This window comes from Plectropomus leopardus, chromosome 12, assembly GCF_026936395.1.
Source record: "Plectropomus leopardus strain MGB_pleo_1.0 chromosome 12, ASM2693639v1, whole genome shotgun sequence".
In the NCBI taxonomy this organism is placed as follows: Eukaryota; Metazoa; Chordata; class Actinopteri; order Perciformes; family Serranidae; genus Plectropomus; species Plectropomus leopardus.
In genome coordinates this window covers 16,122,334-16,149,118 of record NC_142187.1, presented here as the reverse complement: position 1 = coordinate 16,149,118, position 26,785 = coordinate 16,122,334, and the positions used below count along the sequence as shown (strand labels likewise).

The following is a 26,785-nucleotide window of genomic DNA, read 5'->3' as shown; positions in this document are numbered from 1 at the left end:
ACAACCAATCAGAGCCTGGAGTCTCTAAAACAGTGTCAATAGAGTGACCCGGGAATGAGTCCTAAAATGCAGAAATGAGTAAGCATTTTAGCACCCTTGCTTCCACCATCAGAAAGTCAATGGGTTTTGGTTAGAATTCTAAAATAAGGTCTGCAGTTAACACAAGCTGAAGAGACCTTTACATTTTGCTCTACAACCAAAAATACATCATAAAATACCTTACTGATGAACTTTGAAGCTTTTATGTCTTCTAATGAAGGCAGTTGCTAACAAGCAGCTAAATGAGACTACAGAAAGATATCACACCAAACACAGCTTTACCTTGTTATTGTAGCGACGTTAAGTCATGCTTAGTTGGTTTTCAGCCTCACATTAGCTTTTTACTTCTGGCAATTGTATTTAGGCTTCAAAAAGATTATCTCACTGAACAAAACGTAAGTATTATAAACATTTGTTCATTAAAGAAATGATTTAATGATCCAAATTCCAGTGGAAAAATCCCACAGGCTTTTTGATGAGGGAATCAGGGCTACATTAACAATTTCATTGGCCTATAGGAAAACATCAAACCTGGGGCATTCACTGCTTGTGCACACACTGCACAGTCCTCCTCCCCCGTGCATGCTCTCTCTCGGTCAAGCTCAATTCTTCCAGCCTGAGGAGTAGCTTTGAAAATGCAGCGACTGAGATACAACCACCAGCAATTAAAATATGTCCCTTCTCTCATTTGCCAACAACAGTGCATATGGTAAAGACAAGTGAACAGAAGAAGACCAACGATGAAAAGCAAGCTAAAAAGAAAGAGTTAAGAGCCAAGCCCGAGCCGGCATCAGTTTTGAATCCTATCATGTCCCGTAGCTCTCTCAACCTCACTGACGCTGCTTTTATGTTTATTCTCGTATTATCTCTGGCTCAGTTTAACTCTTTTATTTTAGCTTGCTTTTGAGCTTTGTTTGTCTTTTGTTTATTTGTCTTTGTCGTGTAAGTTGTTGTTGGCAGCACAGCATGTGCACAAGCATCGACTGACTGCATTAGAGAGTCCTGCTGGCTACGACTGGCTGTTTGTTTGGTTTGTTGTTTTTTTTGGGTTTTTTTTTTACAGATTAGCTGTCGTACAGCATATACAACAAAAAGATGTTTTTTGTAAAACTTGCCTACTGTAGCTTTAAAGAATATTATATCAGGCTGCCATATTCCTGGCAAATAAATGGAAATATACATGGACAATTTAAACTTTACCTTCCACATACTCCATGACCATGCAGAGGTGCCTCCGTGTCTCAAAAGAGCAGAACATAGAAACCACAAATGGGTTTTCAGCGAAGGTGAGGATGTCTCGCTCCACAAACACCTGCTGGATTTGGTTCCTAAGCATCAGGTTCTGCCGGTTAATCTTCTTCATGGCAAAACGCTGGCGTGTCTCCTTGTGGCGCACCAGAAACACAGCCCTGTAAGGCAGAAAAAGGGAGGGAGGAGGGCAAACAAAAAGAGAAAGAAGGAACATTATAGGACAGATAGGGATAGGAGAGGGACAGAGGAAGATACATTAAGTGATTTCACAGGGAAATCAACATCTACATCACTTGTGAACATCAGTTTACACTTGAAATTAAGTTGCATAGACAAATTCTAAGTGTGAACACAAAAATACTACATCAACACATCCTCATTTTGGTTTCTTTTCTCCTTTCATTGGGTTCTCTGCAGTGTCAACAAGTGACTGAGTCAGTCGGACACAAACAAAGAAGTGAGTTTTACTCACCCATAGGCGCCATTACTAATGAGCTTGATAGTCTCAAAGTCGCTCTCCAGTGGTTTCCTGCGAGGAGGGGTGCAGGCTGCTCGGCTCTGAATCACACACAGCCAAAAAAGAGAAGGACAATAACAGGAACTGCTGCTTTACTTCAGAAAAGCACGAGTTCATGCACTTAAAGGCTTTATAGTGATAATGAGTCTGCCTGTATTAACAAGCCCTCTAATTAACACTTTAACAGTATAAAGAGCAAGTATAAGAATTGTAAACAAAACCACTTCGAACCAATAAACCCTCTTTATCAAACTAAAACACAAACATTTAAAGATTTGGTTGACTTCAAAAGGATTAAAGTTATGTACAGAGAAAAAAATAAATTATTAGTTAACAGTATCCTGAAGTTGTTTAAAATGAGACAAAGTCTGCGTGACTTTAGAGTAATATATGTGTATAATTCATGGAACAGCTGTGCTGTGGAAATTAAAAACTTCACTAACGTTTAAAAAATACAAACAAATTAAAAAGAAAAATTATTGAATGGATATGATATGAATTGTCAGGGGATCTAACATGGTAAGACAGAGTTTATGTTATACAGGTTGTTTTTAATTGGTGGTGTTTTGTTTGTTTTATTCTGATTGTTCTGTTTTGAATGATTCATTTTCATTTGAATGATTTGACCGAGGTGTGTGTGGTAAACACCGGGGCAGAAAAAATGAAATGTTTTTGTTTCATATTACGTTTATTGATAAAATAGTTTTTAAAAAATGGGTAGGATCTGATAAGTATTCACTTCTTCCTATTCCATTTCTGACAGTAAATTCTAAATTATGTCAAGTAGTAAAAATGTGTGATAGATATTCTTGCTTGTTTTCAACTTTGCATTTTCAACTTTTAGTCATTTTTTTCACGTTTGAAATAAAGATATAATCTATTCAAGTCACTTCATATTTTTTCAGTACAACTGCCATTTATTGTCTTTCATATAACTTTATCAGACCACTGTTTGTTCTGTCAAACAGAGAGTCACATTACAGTTCATTACAGCCGTTTAATGTAAGCTTATACCTGTATGGGTGTTGCCTCTCCCGTGTCATCGGCCTCTCTGCTGGCTGCTCTGTGACTCGGACTTGTCTGCTCCAGATGGACCATCTCTGTAACACACAGATCAAACTCCATTCAGCTTAAATGAACACCAGTAAGACGATAAGTGCTCATTCAACTGTTTGCAATGATACAAACTGACTAATGATGTTTGACAAAATAACGCTGCCACTGTACTTACAGTGTATTTGTAATGATTTTTTCAATGAGTGTATAATGTCTTAGTTCAGTTGATTCAACTGATTAAAGATTTCCAATTAAATGAATTATGCTTTTTGCTTAAAGCAGTTCTGACATGCAGCTCTATAGAGGGAGTATTTTTAAGGCTCTCATCAAACAAACCAAAAACACAACCTGTTTAACAGGGTGTAAACTAAACAAGGGGAAATCAGTGCCATTTGGGCAACAGGGTATACAAGAGGAGCAGATTCAATAACAACAGAAAAACACGTAAAATTACAGCGCAAATAGTAGTAAGTTGAGCAAAGTGTCATGACTCATTTCAGATGCGCCTTGTTTTCAATCAAAAGAAGCACATAAAATATCAAGCATTTTGCACCAAAAAAAAGAGCAGACGTAAAGACGGTAGCAGGAATAGTGCCTTTACCATAACCATTTCGCAGTGTAATTTAATTTTTACAAGTTCTCATTCAAACAGAACAGATTTTTTGAAAATCATATATATATTTCATTTTAATAAAATAGTGAACAAGCATTTGACTCAGTAAAATAAAAAGTAAAATAAATTTAATAATACTTGAATTAAGTAAATATTACAACACATTAGGGGAGATAATGCTCCTATAACTGCAGCACTAATAATGTCCATGTCATGCACATCCAAGCCAAATATGCTAAATAATTCATCAAAAACAAAAGTAATCTAAAAAGCCTTAATAGACAAAAGTAGGTCAAACTAAAATAGAAACTAAACAAATAAATCAACTCCTCACCTTCCAAGGGATCCCTGGTGAGGCCAAGCTGGCTGATGATGTATCTGGGAATATCAGTCTTGATGCCCTGGCCCACCTTGGCTTGACCCTCTGCAGCCTCCAAACGTTGATAAAACTCCTCTGGATCGAACTCCTGTAGAAAAGACAGGAAAGACATATTGTGGTTTTATTGCATTTAAAACATCTTTCATTTTGCCTTGGCTTTTGTGGAGCAAAAAAAAAAACAACAACACAGTGTTGCACAGGAAATACATAGTCAAGAAAACGGGAAACGCAACTCAATTGTGATGACAGAGTTGGTGAGAAAGAAAGTGAATCGAGCTTGTTTCTTTTTAGGACTTGTGAAGTTGAATAATCAAATACACACCCACGGTCAATATTAAAGGAACACTTGACCTAAAAAAACTGTCATTAGTATATCAGTGAATCACCCATGTTACACTGAATCTGTGACAAAACTTTGTTTTTTTCTCATGCCTCCACAGTGAATGGAAAAATCCACAAAAGGAGACAACTGTTGCCTACGCTCTCAACTTGTATAAGGAAGTATATGTAGGGAAAAATAGTAAGGTTTTAGTGGAAATGTATGTGTGTGTTAAGAGCTGATCAGGCAACTAGATAAACAAGACTTGGATTATACTGCATGAGTTGTGTGACAGTTTGTGAACAGATGTTTTTGATATAGTTTAAATTTAGCTGACCTTACTTTAATTCATCAGGATTTTTTTTTCACGTTTGGGATTGTTCATTTACCATGGAGGCTTATGAGAAAAACAAGGTTCAAAACAAATTCAGGATAACAGGCTGAGTAACTAATGTATACTTTCTTTTTGCCTATTCCAACACGCAACTGTGTTATTGTTACTGCTAAAACTATCATTATTACACCATATAATCACTGCATGTGAGTCACCGGTGACATCCGCATTTGAAAGGACAGCTATGTTCAAGGCTCTAAACTGGCAACCATTATGCTGATATTATGTCTCTCATGTCACCTATAATCCCTCCTGCGTCTGCCAGTGAGTCTTACCAGACACTCCAGGAGCCTTGCAGGCCTGGAGATGATGATGAGAATCTTCTTGACCAGCTTAGTGATGACGGTCACCTCCTCGCTCTCTGAACGCTCGTATGCCTGAACGGGAAAGGACAAAGGATGATGGATTATTATTGTGACTTAATCCAATTGCCGCAAGACAGAAGGCACATAGAGAGGCTGTCTGCACTTTGGCTCATATTATTTTTAGCATCCATTTCATCTTCTTACGTTATCTGTTGGTTAATTAATAGATCAGGGCTGGTATTTCAACATCTTGCATCAATACTTATTACTGTCTGATGCTTTGCAAGATAAATAAATAACAGAAAAAACCCCTTCTGAGTGTACTTTTATTAACACTCATTGTCTCCATATCTTAGTCTAACATTGCCATGCCTTTGTCAAAGAGCAGGTTCAGTCAGTGTTTCAGTGTTGGTTAGAGTGATGTCAGTCAGAGTTCAGGTTGGGCAGCTGATAATTTATATCAGGCTCTGTGTTTAACCCTGTCAAACCTATTACAAATTTTGTTTTTAGAGTTGTAGTAAAGACAAACAGCACCAAACAGCAATTATAAATCCAGAGAAGAACAAGCGAGCACAGGGACACATTCAAACATTTTAACATGTGACTGCAGGGACCATTTGCCTAAAATAAACTCCCTCTGAGCTGGAAAATCATTTTATTGGCAAGACTGGAGAATAATTACAGAAATGTGGCTTTGGTGGAAATTATAGACAAAATGAAATCCCTGTTGTGCTGTAGATACAGCTATTAAGAGACCGAATGAACACAAGAAAGCATCGACTGTATCAACTGGCTGAAAATGGACTTTTAATCTATCCAGGCTTTTGATTAATACGTCATTCAAGTCTGCAGCAGAGGCTGTTATCTGTATTGAAGAAGGCAGCATGTACTGCAGCAAAATTGTTGCTTGAAAGGTTATGTAATAAATAATTATATAATCAAACAGTTGACCGCTGCACAGATCTAAGTAATGATATAAAATGACAACACAGTTACACAACAATGAACTGGAAACGGTACTGAATGAGAACCAATCACACAGGCAATTTCAAATAAATGATTCCCAGTAAAGCTCCAGTATAGCATGCAATGTCCCAGAGGGCAATCTGAGCTTCCACCAATCAGAAATCCCCTGATGATGTCTTAGAATAAACAAAACGCCAGCTAAACAGTTGCATGGCTACATACTTTTCAAAAACAAAATTGTGTGCATGTTGTCCAAGAATCAGATGTAAAAAACAAAAACATCTTTATAAGATAAGAAACAATCACCTCATGCAGCAGCTTCTCCAGTTTCTCCTGCAGCTCCACGAAGTACCTGGAGGTGACCAGGCCTTTCTGGGACTTGTCCAGACAGTCTCTGACGAGCTCCACCAGCTGGTGCTGAATGAATCCCAGCACACCGTCAGCCAGGGGCAGAGCAGTGCCTGGGGAGCACTCTGCAATGATGTCGAGCAGCCGACCCTCCATCTGGGCTGTCGCCTGGGAAACGAGCAAGATGGAAGACTTCATTTTAAAATGGCGACAGCAGTATTGTATCAACAGTTTCTTTAAACTGTGTGCCCACAGGTGAGCAAGTGAAGATTTCGACTTTGTGTTAAAATCTCCTGTCCTGGTTTCCATGTGTAAAAAAAGCTCGTGCACAAGTTGGTAGATCGTTTGTTCTCATGAAGATGCACCAGCAAACTGAAGATGTTTAGAAAATACATGTCACAGAGAGAACGCAGGGAAGACAGGCAATGACTTTACCTTGGGAAAGCGTTCTTTGTAGACATGATTCATCATGACAATTTCATTGTCAAATGTTCCACAGGTCCGTCCAGGGCTGGATTAGAACCAGGTAAAAGAAAATAACAGGAAAATGGGTAAGAATTACAACCAAACAGTCAACATTATATCATATGTTTGCATAGATGAAGTTAAAGATACACTTTGCAGCATTTTCCTAAAAAACTATATATAGTGCTGTGTGTTTTTCTGCAGAGACTCTATCCACTGTCCATGTTGTCATATTGTCCGTGTCCGTGTTACAGCAGCGCTGTAATTAAAATAGTACTGAGAGGACTAACGTGGGGGAATGTAAGGGTGGGCACTATGTGTCCGCAATGAGGCCATTTCAATATCGGCGGTAACTACTGTATGAGTGCAGTGCAGAATGGCGGCAATCAGCGACCCATCAGGGCACATTCACAAGGACTTTGTGCACTAACATGCATGCAAGGCTGGACCATCTACCATATCGAAGATCAGAGAAACTTGGATTAAAACACACATACAGGGAGCGTGACTTCATTCTCTGCTCAGGAAACAATTACTCCACTGTATGTTTACATAACAAATTTTTTAGTTTCTGCCACATTGATGTTATAAATGTTGCAAACTGCTCCTTTAAAACACAAAACACTACTATACCGAAGCTGTAAAACAATGCAAATCTTAAAAATGGTTTTATTAAAGCCAAAGAAAGATCTATGAATTTGAAACTGGAAATGTTTGACAGTGTTTATTGCCCTGCCAGGTCATAAACACAGCATGCATGAATATAACACTAATGTGATTCAGATCAGGTTCTCATCTGCAGTATCCATGACAACATCTGTTGTGCGCACAGGGCTTCGGTTACGAGAGGGCACCTTTAAAACTGTCCGTACACATTACAAATCAATGTACTGTCATCACAGATGTTAAAAATAATAACTCTGGGTGCCCCTATACGTCACATACTACAAATAACAATATCAGCATGTGACATACACTTTACTATTTCTGGGTGACTGCAACTGTTGCAGTTGCACAGCAGTGGTTTTATTTGAGGAGCAAAAGCAACAGTTAACCCCTTGGGAACTCTTTGATGGCAATAAGAAATGCTTTACATACCCTGTGGAGCTATTTTAGAGCAGCATAGACACTTGTCGGTCATCTATTTTCAGTCAATATGTGCAGTATTTTAGATGTCTTTTTAATAGCATTACAAAAGTCAAAACCCTGGTAGAGAACTGTAAAATCTCATGTTCCATCTGTAAACAGCTGATCAAAGGTCAAATTAAAAGACCACTAGACGGAAAATGCAGCTTTGCTGGATGTATAAGCATTCCCACACGTTTTCGTGGACAAAACCTGTAAACTTTTCCATGACTTTTTCAAGAACCGATAATAATTTCTTCTCAGCTAGCTGGTATACATAAAGAGAAAAAGGGAAAATAGAGAGAAAATGAAAAAAAAAAGAATTTCATGCATTTTCCAGGCCTGGAAAATGAGATTGTGAAATTCCATGACTTCTCCAAGTTTTTAGTGACTGTGAGAGCCCTGTAGAAGTTTGACTTATACTGGAACATTGCGCATTTTCTCATAAACTTTATATTTGAAATATAAGTGCTAAGATATTTGAATCAAAAAAATGATAAAGATGACTTTCTCTTTAAGCAGAAAATAAACCACATCTTCATTCAGAATAGTAAACGTAGAGCATCTAAAAAAATAAATAAATTCTCTGTCATATATATATATATATATATATATATATATATATATATATGTGGTACAGGCAGGGACACGTCACAGAAAAAACAGCCACATCAAGATGTTGCCAACACCCTCCACAGCCCGTTATATAAGTCTCCAGCAACCTCAAAACTCCACACAAGAGCTATTTGGAGGGCTCGTTTAAGTGTTTAATGAGGACAGCCTTGCTAAGTGATGAGGAAATGCGATATTCTAATCCTGGGGATCACCAGTAACCAGCACACATAGCCACACCAGAGCCACATAAAATAATTATCACACCATATTCAAATCCTTTTTAGCAAGTATTCCATTGCTTCCTCATACATTAAAAGAAAGTAAGGAGCATTAGGCCTTCTTGCATTGGTTTAAAATGAGAGGCAATTTTACCAAATGAGACACTGCTCGTTTACGTTTCTGTTTACAGCTCTGCACACTGTAGTAGCACACTGATGCTGACTGTAAGCTTTTCAGCAGCTGCAGTACTGCTAAATGTTTGTGTCTCAGAAAATTATTTTAAATCCATGTTTAGGTAAGCAGCTGTGTAATAGAGGAAAAATGTCCGGGAGGCAGGGTGTCTGTCACTACTACTCATTGTGTGTCTGAAGCTTCTGGAGGCGGTTGTCTTTATATGAGCTCCACAGCCAACATCTTCAATTAGTGCAGCAGAAAGTTTCCAGGCACAGCGAAGCAAAAGCAGCCTAGCATCATATTGCAGTTATAGTTAGACAGACTTCATGTCCAGGCCAAGGAACTGACAAGCAAATGTTAGCTAACAGGAAAATTCTCATGGCGGAGCAGAAACTTTGGCTCTATAATGAAGGGTACAAATGGCAGTCATGACTTCCTTTCTCCCCTTTCATTCACACTCACAGCACTCACAGGGTTCCTACAGCTTAAGGCAAGTTAAATAAACTTTTTAAGACGTTTTAAATATCACTTAGAATTAAATTAAAGACCAATTTTACAATAACCAGTAATGAAGCAAATAAATAAACAAAGGACCGACATCAATTACTCAGGATTAGGGACAATTTTGCCCAAATGTTCATTAAATATGTAGTGTTTTTTGGCGGGTTTTCTTGGCAATTTTGTGTTTTTCACTCTGCATGTGGGATTCCATTGCCTTGATTCCTGTCATGCCAAGTGAAAAACTTTTTGCACAAAACACAAAAAGTCGTATATGCACTGCCTTGTACATTTTAGCCATGCCACGAAAGCTTGGTTAAGTAGCCAATTTTTTTTTGAATTAGCACTTCCCCATGTCGACCAGAGTGTAGTGACAGTTTCCCAGCAGACAGTGAATCCTCTGCTTTGATCAGAAACAAAATGTGAGTGTTGTTGGTTCCACTATGCTGATCTGTGTGAATTTAATGCAAGAGGCATTTGACAAATTATATTAAAAAGTAGATGTTACCAATTATTTTGAGATTTTACAGTGCAGCATGAGGACAAAAACTATCACAACTCCTCCCAGAGAAGTGCAGTGTTTGTGTAGTCCGTACATCCATGCAGTATAGTTATTGCATGATTCAAACCTACCTGAGACTGCGTGAGCGGAGCCTGACAGGAGGCGAAGCGTGAGCTCCTTCTTCGTCCGCAACACTCTCCGTGCTCCGGAAATGCTTGAACAGGAAGTGGAGATCATCTTGTGTGGGCTGGAAGGGCAACTGGTGCAATAACTCCTGGGAAGACGAGGACTGGGGGATACAGACAAAAGAATAATGGAAAAGAGATAAGTAGAAAGTGGGAAAGAACCGTGTACAGAGGTCAGTGTCCTGGAATATACTGGACATATCTAATGAAGACAATAACTGGCTGAATACTCAAACTTATTTCCCACTTTTGTCTTATTTAATTTGCACATTCATATCATGTCAGGTTGTGCTTCTGCTGCTTTGATGATATACCATCTTGTGTTAAAAGGCTTCCTCTAATAAGAGTCATTCCTCTCACTTCTCTCAGCTTTACTTATTATCCTGTTAATGCTAGGAGACTTAAAGGCTGTCATGCTCCACTATAGCTCTGAATTGGAGGTAACACTTATCCAGGACATGCTGAGAAAGACTGCACTAAAGTAAAACATCATAAATCTGTTAATTTTTTAGAAAATGATTTAGTGAGCTTTAGTGTTCTGCTCTCCAAAAGGAGGATTTTTCCTCCCGGCTGCAGCATGCCTTGAGGCATGCAGCAACGGCTGTTGTGTTGGCCATGCATGCATTAGATTTCTCTTTCCAAGACAAAATGTGTGACACGCAGCCTGGAATTTATGAGAGCTCGCATTTGGCTAGGATCTTGTGTTTCACTGGAGGAAGAGCAAGGGGAAGGAGGAAAGAGAAGAGCCTAACGGGGGAGTCAACGGGAAAGGAAAACAGGGACACAGTAAAGAAGCAAGGAAGTAACAAAAAATAAGAAGAGAGGGAGAAAGATACCCCGAGGAGGAAACTAGAGACGTGTCAGAACTGAGTGAGAGCAGCATAAAGACCTCACTGACAGCGAGCCTGAAAGGGGCTTTGTGTGGGGAGAGCTGACCTCACCGTCTCCAAGCCATGTGGTTGGCCATACAAAATTACAGCCGTGACAGAGGAGAGCGGGTATTGTTTTTACAGCCAACTGCCGTTCCAGTAATGACTTTCTATACAAAATCAACTTAGAAAGCATCAGCAAAGAGCTGATGGGTGTAGTCGGGCAGCACTTGGAGCTCCTTGCGTTTTGAACTTTTCCCGAGAGGAAAAGCCGAGCGAGGAAATGTGAAATGCCAGTACAGTCCCTACTCGTGTGTGATGTCATCCAGGAAAAAGAAGGCACGCATTTCAACAAGACTTGTGTTATTTTAGTGATAAGACTTATAATTCCCGTACTTTCCCGCGGTTAGAAGGGGTTACATGAAGTGTGGCTCGAATCATTTTGGTATGAGGTCATTTATTAAAGAGGATGTTCACATGGTAAAATAGTAACCATGCTTTGTTCCCACTGAAGTTAATAGTTAAATTCAAGCAGAGAAAACACACCACATGGAGCAACAATTTTCGTGTATTTCGATTGTGAATCTATAAAGTGATCCATCTATAAATCAGTCCAGGACAACTTTGGGAAAGGAATCTATTTCCTGTCCGCAGTGGAAAGTGCAATAAAAGGCTGATGATGCAGAGATGCATCATCGGTGGACGTATCCTGTTCTGACTGAGTCATTTAAGTATAAGACATCAGTTTCCGGTCAGCTGTTTTGTATGAATCAACTGGCTGCAGAGAGTAGAGTCGGACAGACTGTCAAAGAACAGTGTTGTGATGGTGTGAAGTTTCTCGCCCACCTCTGAGAATGTACTCAGTGTCCTTACTTGCATCGGTTAGTCAGATTATCTCTACTGTATGCTCTGCAGATGCCACATGGTCAGTGTGAAGTGCTACTTGACCAGAAGCTGAATATAAAACTGTCACTTCCTGGTCATGAAAAGTTTGCAGTTTGTTTTTTTCAAGAATAGAGGCAGTGATCAGTCATTTCAAGACATTTCTAAAACCTCAGCTGCAGAATAATGTTGTCCTTTTTTATTATGCTCAGTCATTGTAAAACACTTCATTTTTTGCCAAATTATGGTTAAAGCTGGGTACACCATTTTTTAGAAAGGGCAAAAAAAGGGCAGAATTTTGAAATACCCCCTCCTCCTCCTGTGTCTCCCATTTCACCAGACGAGCATGCGCATGCACCTCATACAGTAACCCAATTCTTTTATTCCTGAGCTCTGTCTCTGTTTGTCAGACCACAAATGAGACAAGAATTAGCTAGCTTACGCACACTGTGGTCCTTCGCCTCGCTTCCCACATCTGTGGACTGCCTTGCCGGGGGGGGGCAACATCCAGCCAACCATCAGGGACGGACCCTCAGTTGGCTGCTGTAGCATTTCAAATTCAGCAGTCGCAGCATGCTGGAGGCCAGCAACAATGCCAAGTCTAAACTGTGTGACGGCAGCAACAACTGCCCTGTCCGCCGTCACTAGCTGAGATCATGATGCTGCAGCCTCGGGCCTGGAGTTTGTCTCCGAAGCTGCTGCACACTCTCTTCCCGCCAAGGTATTCTGTGATTACCCAGTGACTGAAGGCTCTAGCTAACATAAGCTATATAAACATGAGCCTGAATTAGCTGCAGAGATAAACCTTTAGCTCCAGTAATCAGAAGAAAACTTTCAGCAACATTTTCTCTCCATCTCTGAAATGGTTCGTTGATACTGGAACGTGTTTTGTTTCATTTAGTGTCATAGTCTCTCTTTTTGAGAAATCGATCTTCCATTTGTGGGTTGCTTTGAGTTTAGGCAGCTGTTGTCAGTGCTGGAGTAGCAACTTTCTCTGCAGGATTCTTTGTAATTTAATCAAGACATTTACCATTTCAAAGGACATGCATGCACATCTTCATTCGTAGCCAATAGGGACTATCTCTCTAAAATGACCTGTGATTGGCTGAAGTCCGCCATCACGGGCTGGATTTTCTAAAGCCTGAAAACAGAGCCCAGAGGAGGTGTAGAAGTCTAGTTTTCTCTCAGTCCACTTCAACTACAATTTGCTGTAAGGTTATTATGGGGTATTTGCCCAATGATGCCAAAATGAAACTGCCCACCTCAGCTTTAATTATGCCGCATCACATAAAACTTTTACATGACAAGCTGAATCTGCATCACTTTACTTAAGATATTAAACATACTTGCCACTTTCACAGCTCATCTAAAATATGGTCAAGGTACAGAGCCCTTTTTAGAAAATAACTCACTCTGTAAACTGGGGTCTATTGTAAATCAACAATAATTTATAGGTTGATTTATTTCCTACACTGTGTGTAAACTGATGGGGTTTTCAGTTCAGTTAGACAACACCATAAGCTTACAAGACACCATGGTCTCGTAAAGCGATAGATACAGTGAGTATAAGTAACACAGGGAGCTAAATGGTCCCATGGCAGCAATTTGGAAAGAGGTTAAATATCAGATGAGGGAAAGAGACACAGACCTCACTGCCACTGATGACTGCAGGGAAATAAAGACAGAGACACTGAGAGAAACACGAAAAGAAACTCAACTTACAGATACTGATGAACTGGGTGCATTAGTGCAGTATCCAGATGAGGGAACTGATGCCACAGACCACCTTCGCCCATCCGCTCTGCAGAAACAAAACAGTAACAGACAGCTCAGTGCTGGCTCCCCATCACATATGAAACCTACACATCCTGTTGACTCACTCCAACCTTCAAAGAACCTGCAAATCTCATTTTATGCTTGTCTTTCCATGCAACCTTAAAGCGCTAAGATCTGATGCTTAAAATGGTGTCATAAAAAACCAACACCAGATTGTTGTTCTCTTACCTTTCAGTGCGGGCCAGTTGGCTATGCGGATGCAAAAAAGAGGAAGACACAAATGAAGGAGAGAGAGAAGAGAGAAAGGCAGAGACACACAGTGAGAAAGAAAACAAACACTGTTTAATGATAGTGACACAGTAAGTCTGGCTGTCAGAGTCATAGCACTGTTTGTCTGTCACAGCTCGCAGCCAGTGGCAGTCTGCTGCTGCTGCTGCTGCTGCTGCTGCTGCTGAACACCTGCCAAGCTGCCATCATACTGCAGCACTGAGACCCACAGACACTTGACTCGTGACTCATTATACACAGACACACATACGGCAACAAAATACACTCATAAACAGTGCCTACACATACGCCACCAAACACCCACAGAGACCGCTACTACACTTCAACTTGTACGTGTGAAACTTCCACGTGCAGCAGCGCCTCCATCTTTATTGCCCCCCTATTTTTCCACCCAGTGTGGCACTCTGAGGACACGGCCCAATTTCACTAACTGATTCAATCTGTGATGACAGGGATGGTCAAATGTTTTCTTGCACAAACCAGCTCTTGGGGATGTGCGGCTAAGTCAAGGATGACACAATGAAACTGGATGGTTCTGCTCTGAGTGTGATGGAGACACAATGATTAGTCAGTTGAAAAAGCCGGCGTTTTTTTTTTCCAGGGTTGCCAGGAGTGCTCTCTCTCTCCCTCTCTCCCTCTCTCTCTGTGGGAGTACGGTACATTTATACATTATTAAATGCATACTCTGCCAACCTTCAAAATTTAGAGCCACTTCTAGTTGCCAGATATATTTCATAATCAAGAGCTTAAACCAAATCACACATCCTGTTGCATTAATTGTCCAAAAATATCAGTGTGCTGTACACTGACAGTTATAGCAGTAACCTTATATACTGTGTAGCTGACTGTACTGGACTTTCTCCAGAGGTGTCAGTTTGACAGGATAATAAATAGAGCTGTGTATTGTTAAAAAATCTGATACCAGTATCAGGACCCTTTAAGTGTTACTGACACCAACATGGAGCTTCATTTGATACCTTTTTCTGCCACCAGACACTACAGGTGTGTAGAGTAGCCATACCTTTGAATGTTTTTATTGGCGTCTTTGCACGCTGAACAGCCAACTCTGTAAATAATGGTTTCTTAAATCTAAGCCCATGCTACAGAGTGGGGGAAACTGTTTCTTGCAAAGAGAAAAAAGAGGTGCAGAGCCCACAAGTCTTTTAGAAAATGGTCAAACAGAGGCTGCTTTGTAGCATCTCCAAATGAGGTCCTGAACATCATGTACAAAAAAAGAATGTACGCATATGTATTGCTGTTGTTTTTTATTGGCGAGTATATCCGCAAGTGGTTCGATGTGTTGGGATGTGGTGCGTTGTGGAAAAGCATTTTCTGCCTTAGCTGTTGAATGGCTGTCTTCATCCTGTTGTGTAGTGGAAGGTTTGATGGAACATCCTGAACCTAACCTTGTCATCCTGACAGTGTAATATAGGCCTATATTTTTTACTACTGTATGAAAATTCTTCTCAGTTTAACTAAACACAGCACGCTCGACTCTATGGATTGTAGCTGCTGCTGTAGTTGACCAACCGCATATTGCACTAAGTTCTTGTGGTGAGTCACTGCCAGCAAATCCATATAAATAGTTGGTTTTTCTAGACCTGTATACAAAAATGATTGAATGCAGGTATTACTGGACTGGAGATCTTTCAATGCTACTTGGTACTAAGTTATTTTGGTTGATAACTTAAAAAGTATTGAGAACCAGCACCCAGTCCAAATAATAAATAAAATAAAACAAAACTAATCCTCTTTCCTACCAGAAATACTTGTGCATACATATAGTCTATATTGTAGTAAAGGGAAAAGGATGTAGTTTTAACACTAAACTAAACTTGAAAGTTTGTGATGGTTTTTATAATACCTGGTTTGGGGAGGTGCTGCTGCCTCCTCAGCGCTTCTACTCCCACTGCACATTGCCCCCACAGCACAAGAAAATGTTCTTATCTGGTTTGTATCCAATATGTATTTTATCCACTATGTGTTATTAAACACCTTACTGCTGATGCTAGGGTTTTGTATTAAAGTCCTGCAAGGCTCAAGAGTATAGACGCTAAGATTAAAAACGAGGTTTGTTAGAATCAATACCTGGGGTGTAAAAGGAAAAGAACTATTGTGGTATTTTGTGAACGTTGGTAGTCCTCACACACCTCAAGGTTAAAAAAAGCGTCTGTAACAGTGAAGACGGAGCTGGAGCTAAACATTTATGCCTCATCCTTGAGCTGATTGCTTATCACTTTATTCCTTCATTTGCATTCATAAAAAAAGATTTATTCTTCATGTGAATGTCAACTATTGCATGTCTGGCTCTTCTGTGTTTACATGACAAAATAATTGCACTAACAGCAGGGCGATACAGCTCCTTTGAATTAACAAGTAAACCCAATAGAGCTCTCAAAAGTGCAGTCACAGCATCTGTCTCTACACTGGCAGCTTAAAAAGTCTCAATAAATTTAGATGAGTCATGCAGGCTCGTGCGAAGCAATTCTATCAGGAGGTTTCCCCTCTCTGTCCTCCAGCTCATGGTGCAATGTGCCATACTGCACTGCAACATTAAATGCTAATTCATAGGACATGACATTTAATAGTGTGCAAGAAGCAACACACATGTATACTTGTAATATATGCAACACTATTTTAATGCATCTTCTCAAGAATGAGCCTTGATGTTGCTGTTTTGTCCCAAATCTCCTCCCTAGCAAGTCGAAAACACACTGTTTTCTGCTTCTGAATAAGGATGCCAACTCCAGCTACTATTCCTCTTAATCCCAATGAGTCTATAAGCAATAGCAGGAAGCATGATGAGAGGGCAAGCTTTGCAACTTTTCCCCATAATCACAGAAGCCCTAAAGTGTGTGCACTGACTTGGTGCCGTAATTGGCTTGACAAATGCCAAGACCCACATCCAGCAAGTGGCCCTGGGGCCTTTCAGCCGGTTGGACTTGCTTTTCATTGCCTCATTTCCACCACAGGGGCAAAGGGGAACCAAGCCTGGAAATGTTCATTATTCACCCAACTCAGTTTCCTCCATAACCAAGTTTCTTAGGTTATTTTTAAACATGATTTTTTTGTATTCAGCTTAAAACAGGTGAAAATGAATGCTCTGGTCAGGATTTGCTTTTGGCTTGGTATGGCATTAAAGGGGCAATGCCAAAATCAAAGTGTACGAGCATCACACAGAATCAGCACTAAACAACGGTGACAATAATGACCGAGCTCGTGGTGTTAGGCAGGGGGGAACCTGAGAATGGGCACTGTGCTTCTGTGATGACGACGCCCCTGACATCAGTGATAAATGCCATGTTAGTGTAGTGAAAAGCATCAGTAACTAGCTGGTAGGATACACACATGCACAAATATGCACATGCAGCCCATCAATCCCCATAGACCTGCATATTAAAATGCCCAATTTTACAGCAGAAATAAACGTGTTTACAGCCTGTACAATCAGCGATTTTGGTCTCTTCAGCAACTGAACTCGTTTGCATTTTATTTAGGCTTAAAGTTACACACAAATAGCATGCCATTCTGAGCTACAGGGCTGTCTGCAAGGCTTCAGTGTGGTCTATGAGACAGATCCATCCCTCACTCCCTAACAGCTCCACAAGACAAGTCTTGTTGTTCTATTATGGCGTTTCTGGTTACAAAAAAACAAGATACAAAACTGGATTCCATAAACCCATGGGTGACGTCACAATAGCTACGTCCAGTTTTTACAGTCTATTGTGCAGCCAGACCTGCTTACCACAGCAAACCATTGAGAAGTTCAGAGTACAACACACACAGAGGTAGCGTGACTTATTGCATTACTCCACTATATCTTTATATGTACTGGGACATATTGGCGTGTATTTCTTATGTTTTAAACTTAAGCTGTCTACAGTTTTGTCAATTCTCATACCTTGCAGGAAAAAAGGAACCTACTCTAGTATTAGAAGATGCATTTAATTCACTGTTTTTGGAGGCATCTGTGCTGCATTTTATCAGTCTTACAAAGTTTACATTTTTGTATTAGGTGGTGAAAATACTACTGCAGTAATTTGACTGAGTTGATTTGCTCAAGTGCTTTAGAGCGACTCTATATTAAAAACTTCTTGAGATAATTCTTACCTGCGGGCAAACTGGAAGTTGGCAGAAGTGCTGGCAGAGACATTTCTGGGGCTTTCTGAAGGGCTACTGCCAGCTGAAGAAACAAAAGAAATCAGTTACAAACTTTAATTATGAACCTTGTATATAACTATATATGTTGGCTCTTGCTGTCTCTTGTTTTACATGATCAATTTGAAATATGATATATGATAATTTTCCCTTTACTCCACAGTTCAGCCTGCAACAATAAAATCTTTTAATTAGAGTCACACCCCCACAGAAGGCCTCTCTCCTGCCTAATCAAACAATCTCAGTTTCAGCAGACAGAATGGAGTCCTGTTGTTGATCACAACACACTGTATACTCTTGAAAGGGTCACTAAAGGGTTTTTATGCCAGATCCTGAGGGCAGAGTGCTGCCACACCCTGAGTCACTTCAAAAAATGGGAGCAGAGAATGAATCAGTCTCTGGATGAAGGAATGTGTTACCCAGAGGGAGCTACATGAAAAATATCATCACGAGGAAAACTATGTTTTGTGCACTATACTGTTAGCACATTATGATCCAACAGCAATGAGAATTCGATGAAGGGGGAACTGGTGCTGGTCTTGTGACGTACATCAAAAACCGAACTAGGCTGAAGGGAAAAATGCTAAACAAAAAAGCTAATGTCTACTCATTCATCTTCACATGCTTGTCAGTTTTCCATGTGATCGTGTCAATGTAAATAATGAGCCTTTTAGTGTACTTGCCAAACAATATCACACATTGAGCCCAGCAGCTAAAAACAACACAGTACCTGTGGCAAGTGGGAGAGGCGAAAGAGGTCGTGAGAGCGTGGGCGACGGGGTCCCGACCGCCAAACTCCTTCTCTTGTTGTTACGGGAACTGTGAGAGAAAGAAAACAGACACAACAGAGAAAACGTTTGCTTATGCAAGACAATTACACACACAATCACTCAGCAACAGTCTCTTATCAGTGCAGTAAACAGTCAGGTAAACTAAAACACAACCTATGAACTTCAGGTGCTGATCGTGATAAGAAAAACAGTGATAACTGATGAAAGTGGTGATGGTGTTTACACATTACAAATTGCTACAAACATGTGTGTATGTAAATATGTAAACATACACTGACACAGAAAGTACGTACTGTGTATTACATTTGGCTATTATGTCAACACTCATTTAAAGGGACAGTTCACCCCCAAATCAAAAATACATATTCTTCCTCTTACCTGCAGTGCTATTTCTTAATTTATTATTTTGGTATGGAGTTGAGTTAATACTCCAAATTAGTTTAGTTAATGTAATGAAACTAGATGGCACTCAGCTTGTGATGCTTAAAGTACCAAAAGCAGAAAAAACAATAACAAATATTTTAGAATCTCAACCGCAACGTTTCTTTCAAGAAATCATGACCCGGTTACCGGTTACTCAAGATAATCCACAACAAGGTCTGTGGATTATCTTGCGTAATTAGGTCATAATTCTGGAAAGACACTTTGCAGTTCAGATTTGTTTTTTTGTTGTTGTTTTTTGGCACTTTGAGCACCACAAGCCAACTGCCATCTAATTCCATTATATTCAAGAGAAGGCATATCTACGGCTGATATCTCCAACACTCTGCAACTCACACTAAAACAATCTGTACTGACAAATAGCACTACAGGCAAAAGGAGAAATGTGTATTTTTGATTTTGGAGTGCAGTTTCCCCTTTAAGAATATAATGTTTCTGGCTATGGGAGTTACAAAATAATGGAAATACATAAAATAAACCAACATTCAGTGAATAATGAGGAGCATGGGCCATGTGGTGAGGTATTACACTTAAGTATCCATGATTATCCGATGATGTCTTCTGTGTCTGGAAGCATTTTCATGTGAGAGTATGGGAAACATCTGGAAAGTACAGAGCTTGTACCAGTGGGAGCACCTGATCCTATAAAAACAGCCTTGGCTGGCTGTTATACAACGACGTAAAGAAATAAGCGCGCTCGATGACAGACTCCCATGGCATAACTGCGCAGGCTATAACATACTGTCCACACCATTAAAGATTCATCATGGATGAGCACAATCTGTATCCACATGTTACACACACACAGACTGATCTATAGGTAAAAACATCAAAGAGATTGTGTTTTCATTGCACGGAGTCAGAGGTTCAGCAGTTGATGCAACTTTGGATTCAGAAATTTTCTAAAAAATACACATATCTGCTGTTATTTTTAAAGCTGATCATTGCTGATGGTTGGCTTCAACTTACAACCAGTGCTCCTCTTTTTTTTGACCAGTTTTGTTCAAATTTGGTACATTTTGTTAGAATTCATTACATTGCTTCTGTGCTGCTTTTGAGAAAAAAATGCAAAAATCTGTCAAATCATTTCTCTGGAGCACCCTAAAAGAAATCTTTTTCTTAGAAAAAGTCCCATCTAAAAGTTGTGAGTGGCAGACCTGTTTAAAAGCTGGCAGATTATACTAGGTGACATTTCTCTGTGCATGACTCACGCACATAAAAGCCAGCGTAATTATGATGCAGTTACTTTAAAGTTCAAATGTTATTTTTTCCCACTTCCTGTAGGTTTGTGCATATTAGGTGTCTCTTTATGCCTGATGCTCACTCTATCTGTGCCAAAGTCTTCAAACAGAAAAGAACTGAGGCTTCTTTAATGTTTGTTTTTACATTCCCCACTAAACTGGATGTAATCCCATCATGCTTTCTGTTTCATGCAGATGATGTCGATGCCATCTCTCTTTCTCTCTGGCAATGACCCAAAATAATTGAGGGGCTGAGACAACAACACAGCCTGACGTTTCTGGGTCGGTGCTGAGGCAGATTCACGCAGTATATGGCCCCCAACCGAAAAAGACTCAAAGTGGCAGAGACGGCAGCAACAGAGAGAAAGGAGAGCCAATAAATGCTTGACTTTGGCTCCAACGACACACCAACCACAGAACGGTGCTGTGAGGGTGCACCATTTTCTTCTTATCAGAGAGTAAACAAACAGACACCCTTTTCACACTATAGCGCCTGGATGAAAAAAATGGCATGAAATCATCACTGTATCACACCATGACCACAAGAGAGCTTTATCAACACTTGGCAGTGATAAGGATACCCATATTTTGGATCAACAATGGCGGTTTGTAGGGAACGTGCAGGCAGCCATGTAGCATGGTGAATGTAGGCCACTGAAATGCATGTTTCACATGTCTGGTAATGGTGAAGGGCTGCATTTATCTACTGAGCTCCATTCACAGTCACGCTGTGTTGAATGACTTATGCATGTTCAATCTATGTGGAAAAGGTGGATAGTTTGACACTACAGAATAGGGGTGGGGGGATTGATACAGTATAGTATTGTGAAATTTTGCCTGGCAATACTGTGTCAATAAACAAACACCAGCTCCGAGTAGTGATTTTTAATTATATAAATCATTAATATGGCAAATACAATTAAACTTTTGGTAACATACTGAATTAATAAAATCAATTGCTTTTTCAGTCCACTAGATACATTTTGAGGTAATAAGGATGACTGAAGTGAGATGACAAAAATGAAAACTTGTTTATCATATTTGATAAAACAGCTTTCTTTGGGTAAAGTATGTAGTTGAAAAAAAAGGCAATAAATCACAATATATCGAAATAAACTATGGCAATTCCCAACCTATCGCAAAACATTTGAAATCACAATAATATTGTATCATGACAATCTCTTATTGGCCTCTGTTGATCCTCACCCCTACCACAGAATGTCTTAAGCAGCATGTTAATTGTTAGAAAAACAATATTATATGCATTTAAACAGCAAGAGGATTTCTTCCAGAACTCCATTTATTAGCAAAGTAAACTTTATTGCAGCGCTTCCAAACTGGTGGGTCGCGGGTCCATCCTGAATGCATCAGAGGTGATTTGAGAATGTGTCAAGTTTGTAAAAGCATACTTTATTATGAAGTACAGACCTACAGACTTTGTTGAGGACCTTATGTATTACACCAACATGTAGAGTGAGCAAATGTCTTTTGAAAGACATTTATTGACCTGTTTGTAACATTTGGCCTATTAAAAGAGTGTGCCTTTACAGCGTTGTCATGTCATCGGTCTTGAAGCATTAATGTGTACTTTTTTGATTGCGGTGCTATTTATTTACTAAGTAATTGCACTTTATTCTACATAATGTTTCATTTCATTGTGTTTACATTTTGTGAAATAAAATCTAATATGTGACAATATATCTTGTGGACCTTGAACTAATGACAAAGGAGAAATCTGGAGCCAGTGGCTGGACCAGTTGGGAACCACTGTTGTAGTGTATGTCACTAAAAGCATATGCATCCTGTACTAGAATGCAAACAAAACAGCATTTTACCAGGCAAATTATAATTATGACAAAGTAAATACAAATTCCATAAATTACAATTGTGTCACTATGAACTCACTGATTGTCAAAGCCCTTATAGGACGTAAAAGAGACATTATACTGCTCTACTCTATGAGGTCTGATCAAATTTATCTCCCAGATAAAAGCACATCTCCAACACTCCAGCCCCCCTAACCACATCAGTGTATCGATCCGCACTGAGTCTGTGTGTCGCTTTATGCGACAGCTGGTAGCAGACAATGCAGTCTGCCCCCATACACAACCCTCTACAATGGCCACGTTTCTCTGTCGGAAACAAAAACTAGGGCGGATGTAGCCGACACATACAGTACCACCGCACAGTATGCAATCACACACAGCACAATGGCATTATCAATCTGGGCTGTACACTGGTAATGTTACCATACACTGTGGGGGTTGCGTTTACGTGATGTGAATCAAATAGCTCAGCATAAACGTTCAACAAATTGCTGTTTGTCAGACAGTGAATGGCACAGCTCAGCAGGGAGCTGATGACAACTACAGACAGAGCAGACGTTTTCGCTTTGCGGCAGTCAACACAAACATTCATGAAGTCTATTATCAAAACAGGCTGTGTTACCTTTTTGATCTTTTCATCATGGCCCCAGGCACAAAACTAGTTTTGTAGCTCGGCAACACGGTCCAGTAGTAGTTTTGGTCAGACATGGTGATGGTGGTGACCGTTAAATCCTGTCCAGTTTTGAGAAATGTCCTTGTTAAAGTGGGAGCACCATGTCTCTCCGCTGAGGAGTTACTGGTGGTGGTTAGGCCAGTACGCAGTGTCCAACGGCTGAAACAACTCCATTTAGCTTCAGTAAAAACTGACCCCAGACCCACGGCACGGCAGCTCGGTGATGATGAGCGACTGCAACCGCCATGTCCGCTCCGCTCCCTCTCAATGTCACCAGCAAAATTCCCCAAACAGTCCGTCCACCGCGGGATGTGACATTAGCGAGCGATATCCTCGGTAAAACGCAAAGAGTGATACAAACTTTCCAGCAGCACCAGCGACGCCGCACCGCGCAGCCGCGTCAGCGCGCGCCGGAGGGAGGAGGGACTAATGATGCCTTCAAGCGCTGTCGGAAACACTGTTAACCACTGAAACACAAATGAATCACCCAGCGAAAAACAAAAGATTTGGGAATTGTATGTTTCAAGTGACAATACCGGTTACATTACTGCATTTTGAAACCCTTTTTAAAAATGTAAAAAGTAGGCTACACTGCAAGTCGCATCTGAGCTATACTTGTCATGAATGATGCATGTTTTTCATCATGGAATATTGAGATCCTCATGAGATTTTCATGGATTTCAAGGACTGTAACGCATATGTCCCCAAGATTTCAAACTGTGTGAAAACCAGTGCTGGAGGATGTCTTCAGATCCCTTACTAAAGTAAAATTACTTACACCAAACCGAAAATACTTTGTTATATGAAAAAGCCCTGCATTGAAAACGTTACTTAAGTAAAAGTCAGCAAATATTAGGAACCTGTACTTGGCGGCGGCTATTTCAAATAGTATATATTATTGATAAGAATTGTATCCAGATCGGAAATTCCAGTATTGTGAGTGCATTAGTTTGTGAGAAAAAATGAATTTGGGTCACTGTGGAAGCAGGCTAAGCAAGATAGTACAGACGTCTCTATCCTCAGCAATGTTTCCCAGCTCTTCCCAGGGAACCCCAAGGCGTTCCCAAGCCAGATAAGATATACAATCTTTTCAGCTTTTTTTATGGGTCTTCTACCAGTTGGATGAGCCTGGAAAACCTCCAAAGGAATACACCCATAGGGTCCTTCTTATCAGATGTCTGAACCACTTAAATTGGCTACTTCTGATGCGGTGAAACAGCAGCATCACTCAAGGTCAGGCCAGCAGAACCACACCATCTGCAAAGCATGAAGAAGCAACTCTGCGGTCCACAAACCAGAAACTCATGTCCTCCTGACTGTGCCTTAAGATCCTATCCATGACAATCACAAACAGAATTGTTGACAAGAGACAACTGGAAATGTGTTTGATTCCCTGTCGAGAAAACAGACACAGCTCTCACTCCGATGTATATGGACCAATCATACTTCCACAGCTCCTTAAGGAACTCGGCTGTAAAGCTTCTCCAAATTCAGAAAACAAGTATGGATGAACAAACTACCATGACCCCTCTAGTAACCCAGCAAGCGTAAAGAGCTGGTCCCCTCTTTCATGACCAGGACAGATCGGCATTGTTCCTCCTGGATGTGAGGTCTGAGAATTGGTCGAAGCCTTTTTCCAGCACCCTGGCATAAGATGAAACTGAAATAAATTGTTTCAGAAGCAGCGCTATAGACTTACTATATAATTATTTATACTGACCTTCAGGTTGCACATTTGTTTGTGAATGCTGAGTCATAATTTTCACAGAGCATATTTCTTTTTAAAATCAAATTAATACAAACATGGGGTCAAAATGGGCTCACAGCCAGTTTATCCCCTAGTGAACTAATCCAGTCCTGCTAGGCTATTCTACCATTTAAAATAAACCAGAACAGATCACTGATAAATTAAATGGTTTATTGTGATCACTCAGACATATAGGGTGCAACACAGAAACCAAAGAAATATTGCCCTTGATACAACTAATATGACAATTTCCTTGTGTCTCTGTCACCTTGACTAGATGGGAAAAACCAGTATGTGAATTTAACCCCTTAAAAATCTTTAAATCTATCGCCTGTGACCTGCTGTTAGTACTCCTTGTGATACTAATAATTCATCTGACTCACAGACAGTGAAACTAACCTGGCATAGTGTCTGATTTAAAGACTGGGGGAAGTCCCTCAACAGGTGAGTGAGACTGATGTTGTGAGACGCCTCCCTTTTTAGCAGAAACTCACAAGGAAGTTCCTTCAAGGTGTTTACATGTGTCACTCCTCTGTTGATTAAACCTGATATGAACTGGTACTACTGTGCAAAAGTCCCATTAAACATCAGGTGACATCACTGAGTTACCTGTGAGAGCAGGCTCAGCTTGTTTGCTCATCTCGCACATAAACACCAGATTATTAACTCTGCTGTAGCAAAATGAGAAAGACGATTCAGATATTCAGCGTGTATTATATTTTTTTCAGCAATAAGATTTTTACAGTTGCTCTTCCACTGTCATCACATCAGATAATTTGGTTCGTCTCTTTTTGCTCTGCCTCCCTGAGTTTACTCAAAACCTGTCTGAGCAGTGAGACTGCTCTGACTCTCTGGCATAAACACCTTTAGAAATTCAGGCCTCTCAGGAGAGTCAAGTAAATGTACCCTGGTGTGAAATACGGCTTGCATGCACAATAAAGCTGACAAGTGAGTGACAGGCACCTGGCTGGTCTGGTTTGAAGAGGAGAAGGGAGGGGGCAGAGGCAGACAGAGACAGACAGAGCACAGAATATGTTGATAACACTTACACATTTCCCCTGCGAGGAAGACTCAGTTCTTTCTGGAAGAGAAGAGATGGGAAATATTGAAATGACAATGTCTTTTTTCCCATGTTTTTTTTTACTGTATTATCACTTTGAAATGCAGATATCAGTTATTGCTGTTTGAGCAGGGAGGGTTGTTAACTGTTTGGCTGGAGGACTTTTTCTTAAATCAATGTTTTCCCATTTTCTTTGTATTCTTCTGCTGTTATGAAAGTACACTCCTCGGAATAAACAGGATAGATAGATTTGCTCTCTTAACAGGCGCTTTAAATTCATAAAATGTTTTTTAAAAAATAGGACATTTTTTTTCAGATGGATTTCCCTAAATGGTTACCCTTCTGTGTCACTCCCACTCATCTTCCTTTCAGTGCAGTGTAATCTCATTAGCTGCAGTATGGCCTAGTTTCTTGCATGACAAGCGGGTCTTCGAGTCATTTAATGGCGAGGATATATCCTCACTAGCCCATGGCTACTGCGTTTGAGCCCAGGCAACTGCAAAACTACCCTTGCCAATCGGGATTTGAAGGACGGGGAAGGGTGGCATGAAATTATTCTGAGGCTACCTTCACTGATTTCATCCTCTCCATTTTAAAAAAGACAGTCTCAGAAAGTGACAGACAGCCAAATTTAAAACAAGGAGGGTAAAACTAACTAAACAAGGGCATTTTTTGTAGAGTAAACATGTTTAAATCACTGTATATTAAGCTTCATCACTAATCAGAACATATAAAATATCATGTTGTGTCTTTTTCACAACATAATGGATTTAAGGGAGGATGATTTCACCATGTTCATTGTTAGTATAATGACAGGTCTGCACATACATTTAAATTGCAGATTAATGTACAGTGGGAGAAAAGCTAGTTATATTAACTGAATGGGAACACCCAGTTTGGACTGGTGAGTCTTTCATCACAACCCCCAACAACACCTCCTCCATAACAGACAATGCAGCTCTCACTACTTCATTTATGCAGAAAATATACACATGAATGAACCAAGGGAGGTGGGAAAAAGTCATTATTCCTTTTCTGGGCATTCTTGAGTAATAAACATGGC

General features: G+C 40.1%; 1 protein-coding gene across 3 annotated transcripts in view; it reads right to left on the bottom strand.

Annotated features, from left to right (window-relative positions):
- Positions 1–26,785, bottom strand: part of mast3a (microtubule associated serine/threonine kinase 3a) — a 39,789-nt gene that overhangs the window by 12,086 nt on the left and 918 nt on the right. The window contains exons 3-15 of one of the 3 annotated variants that reach the window (XM_042497067.2): positions 25,712–25,743; positions 18,674–18,762; positions 17,896–17,968; positions 13,726–13,746; positions 13,444–13,522; positions 9,917–10,074; positions 6,623–6,698; positions 6,146–6,355; positions 4,844–4,945; positions 3,811–3,943; positions 2,822–2,907; positions 1,763–1,848; positions 1,240–1,448 (exon numbers count right to left, since the gene is read on the bottom strand). In XM_042497067.2, the coding sequence (XP_042353001.1) occupies positions 1,240–1,448; positions 1,763–1,848; positions 2,822–2,907; positions 3,811–3,943; positions 4,844–4,945; positions 6,146–6,355; positions 6,623–6,698; positions 9,917–10,074; positions 13,444–13,522; positions 13,726–13,746; positions 17,896–17,968; positions 18,674–18,762; positions 25,712–25,743 (1,354 nt within the window). Of the gene's footprint in view, positions 1–1,239; positions 1,449–1,762; positions 1,849–2,821; positions 2,908–3,810; positions 3,944–4,843; positions 4,946–6,145; positions 6,356–6,622; positions 6,699–9,916; positions 10,075–13,443; positions 13,523–13,725; positions 13,747–17,895; positions 17,969–18,673; positions 18,763–22,864; positions 23,332–25,711; positions 25,744–26,785 lie in introns of those variants that run through there. The other 2 variants (XM_042497066.2, XM_042497068.2) reach the window with 2 other exon arrangements.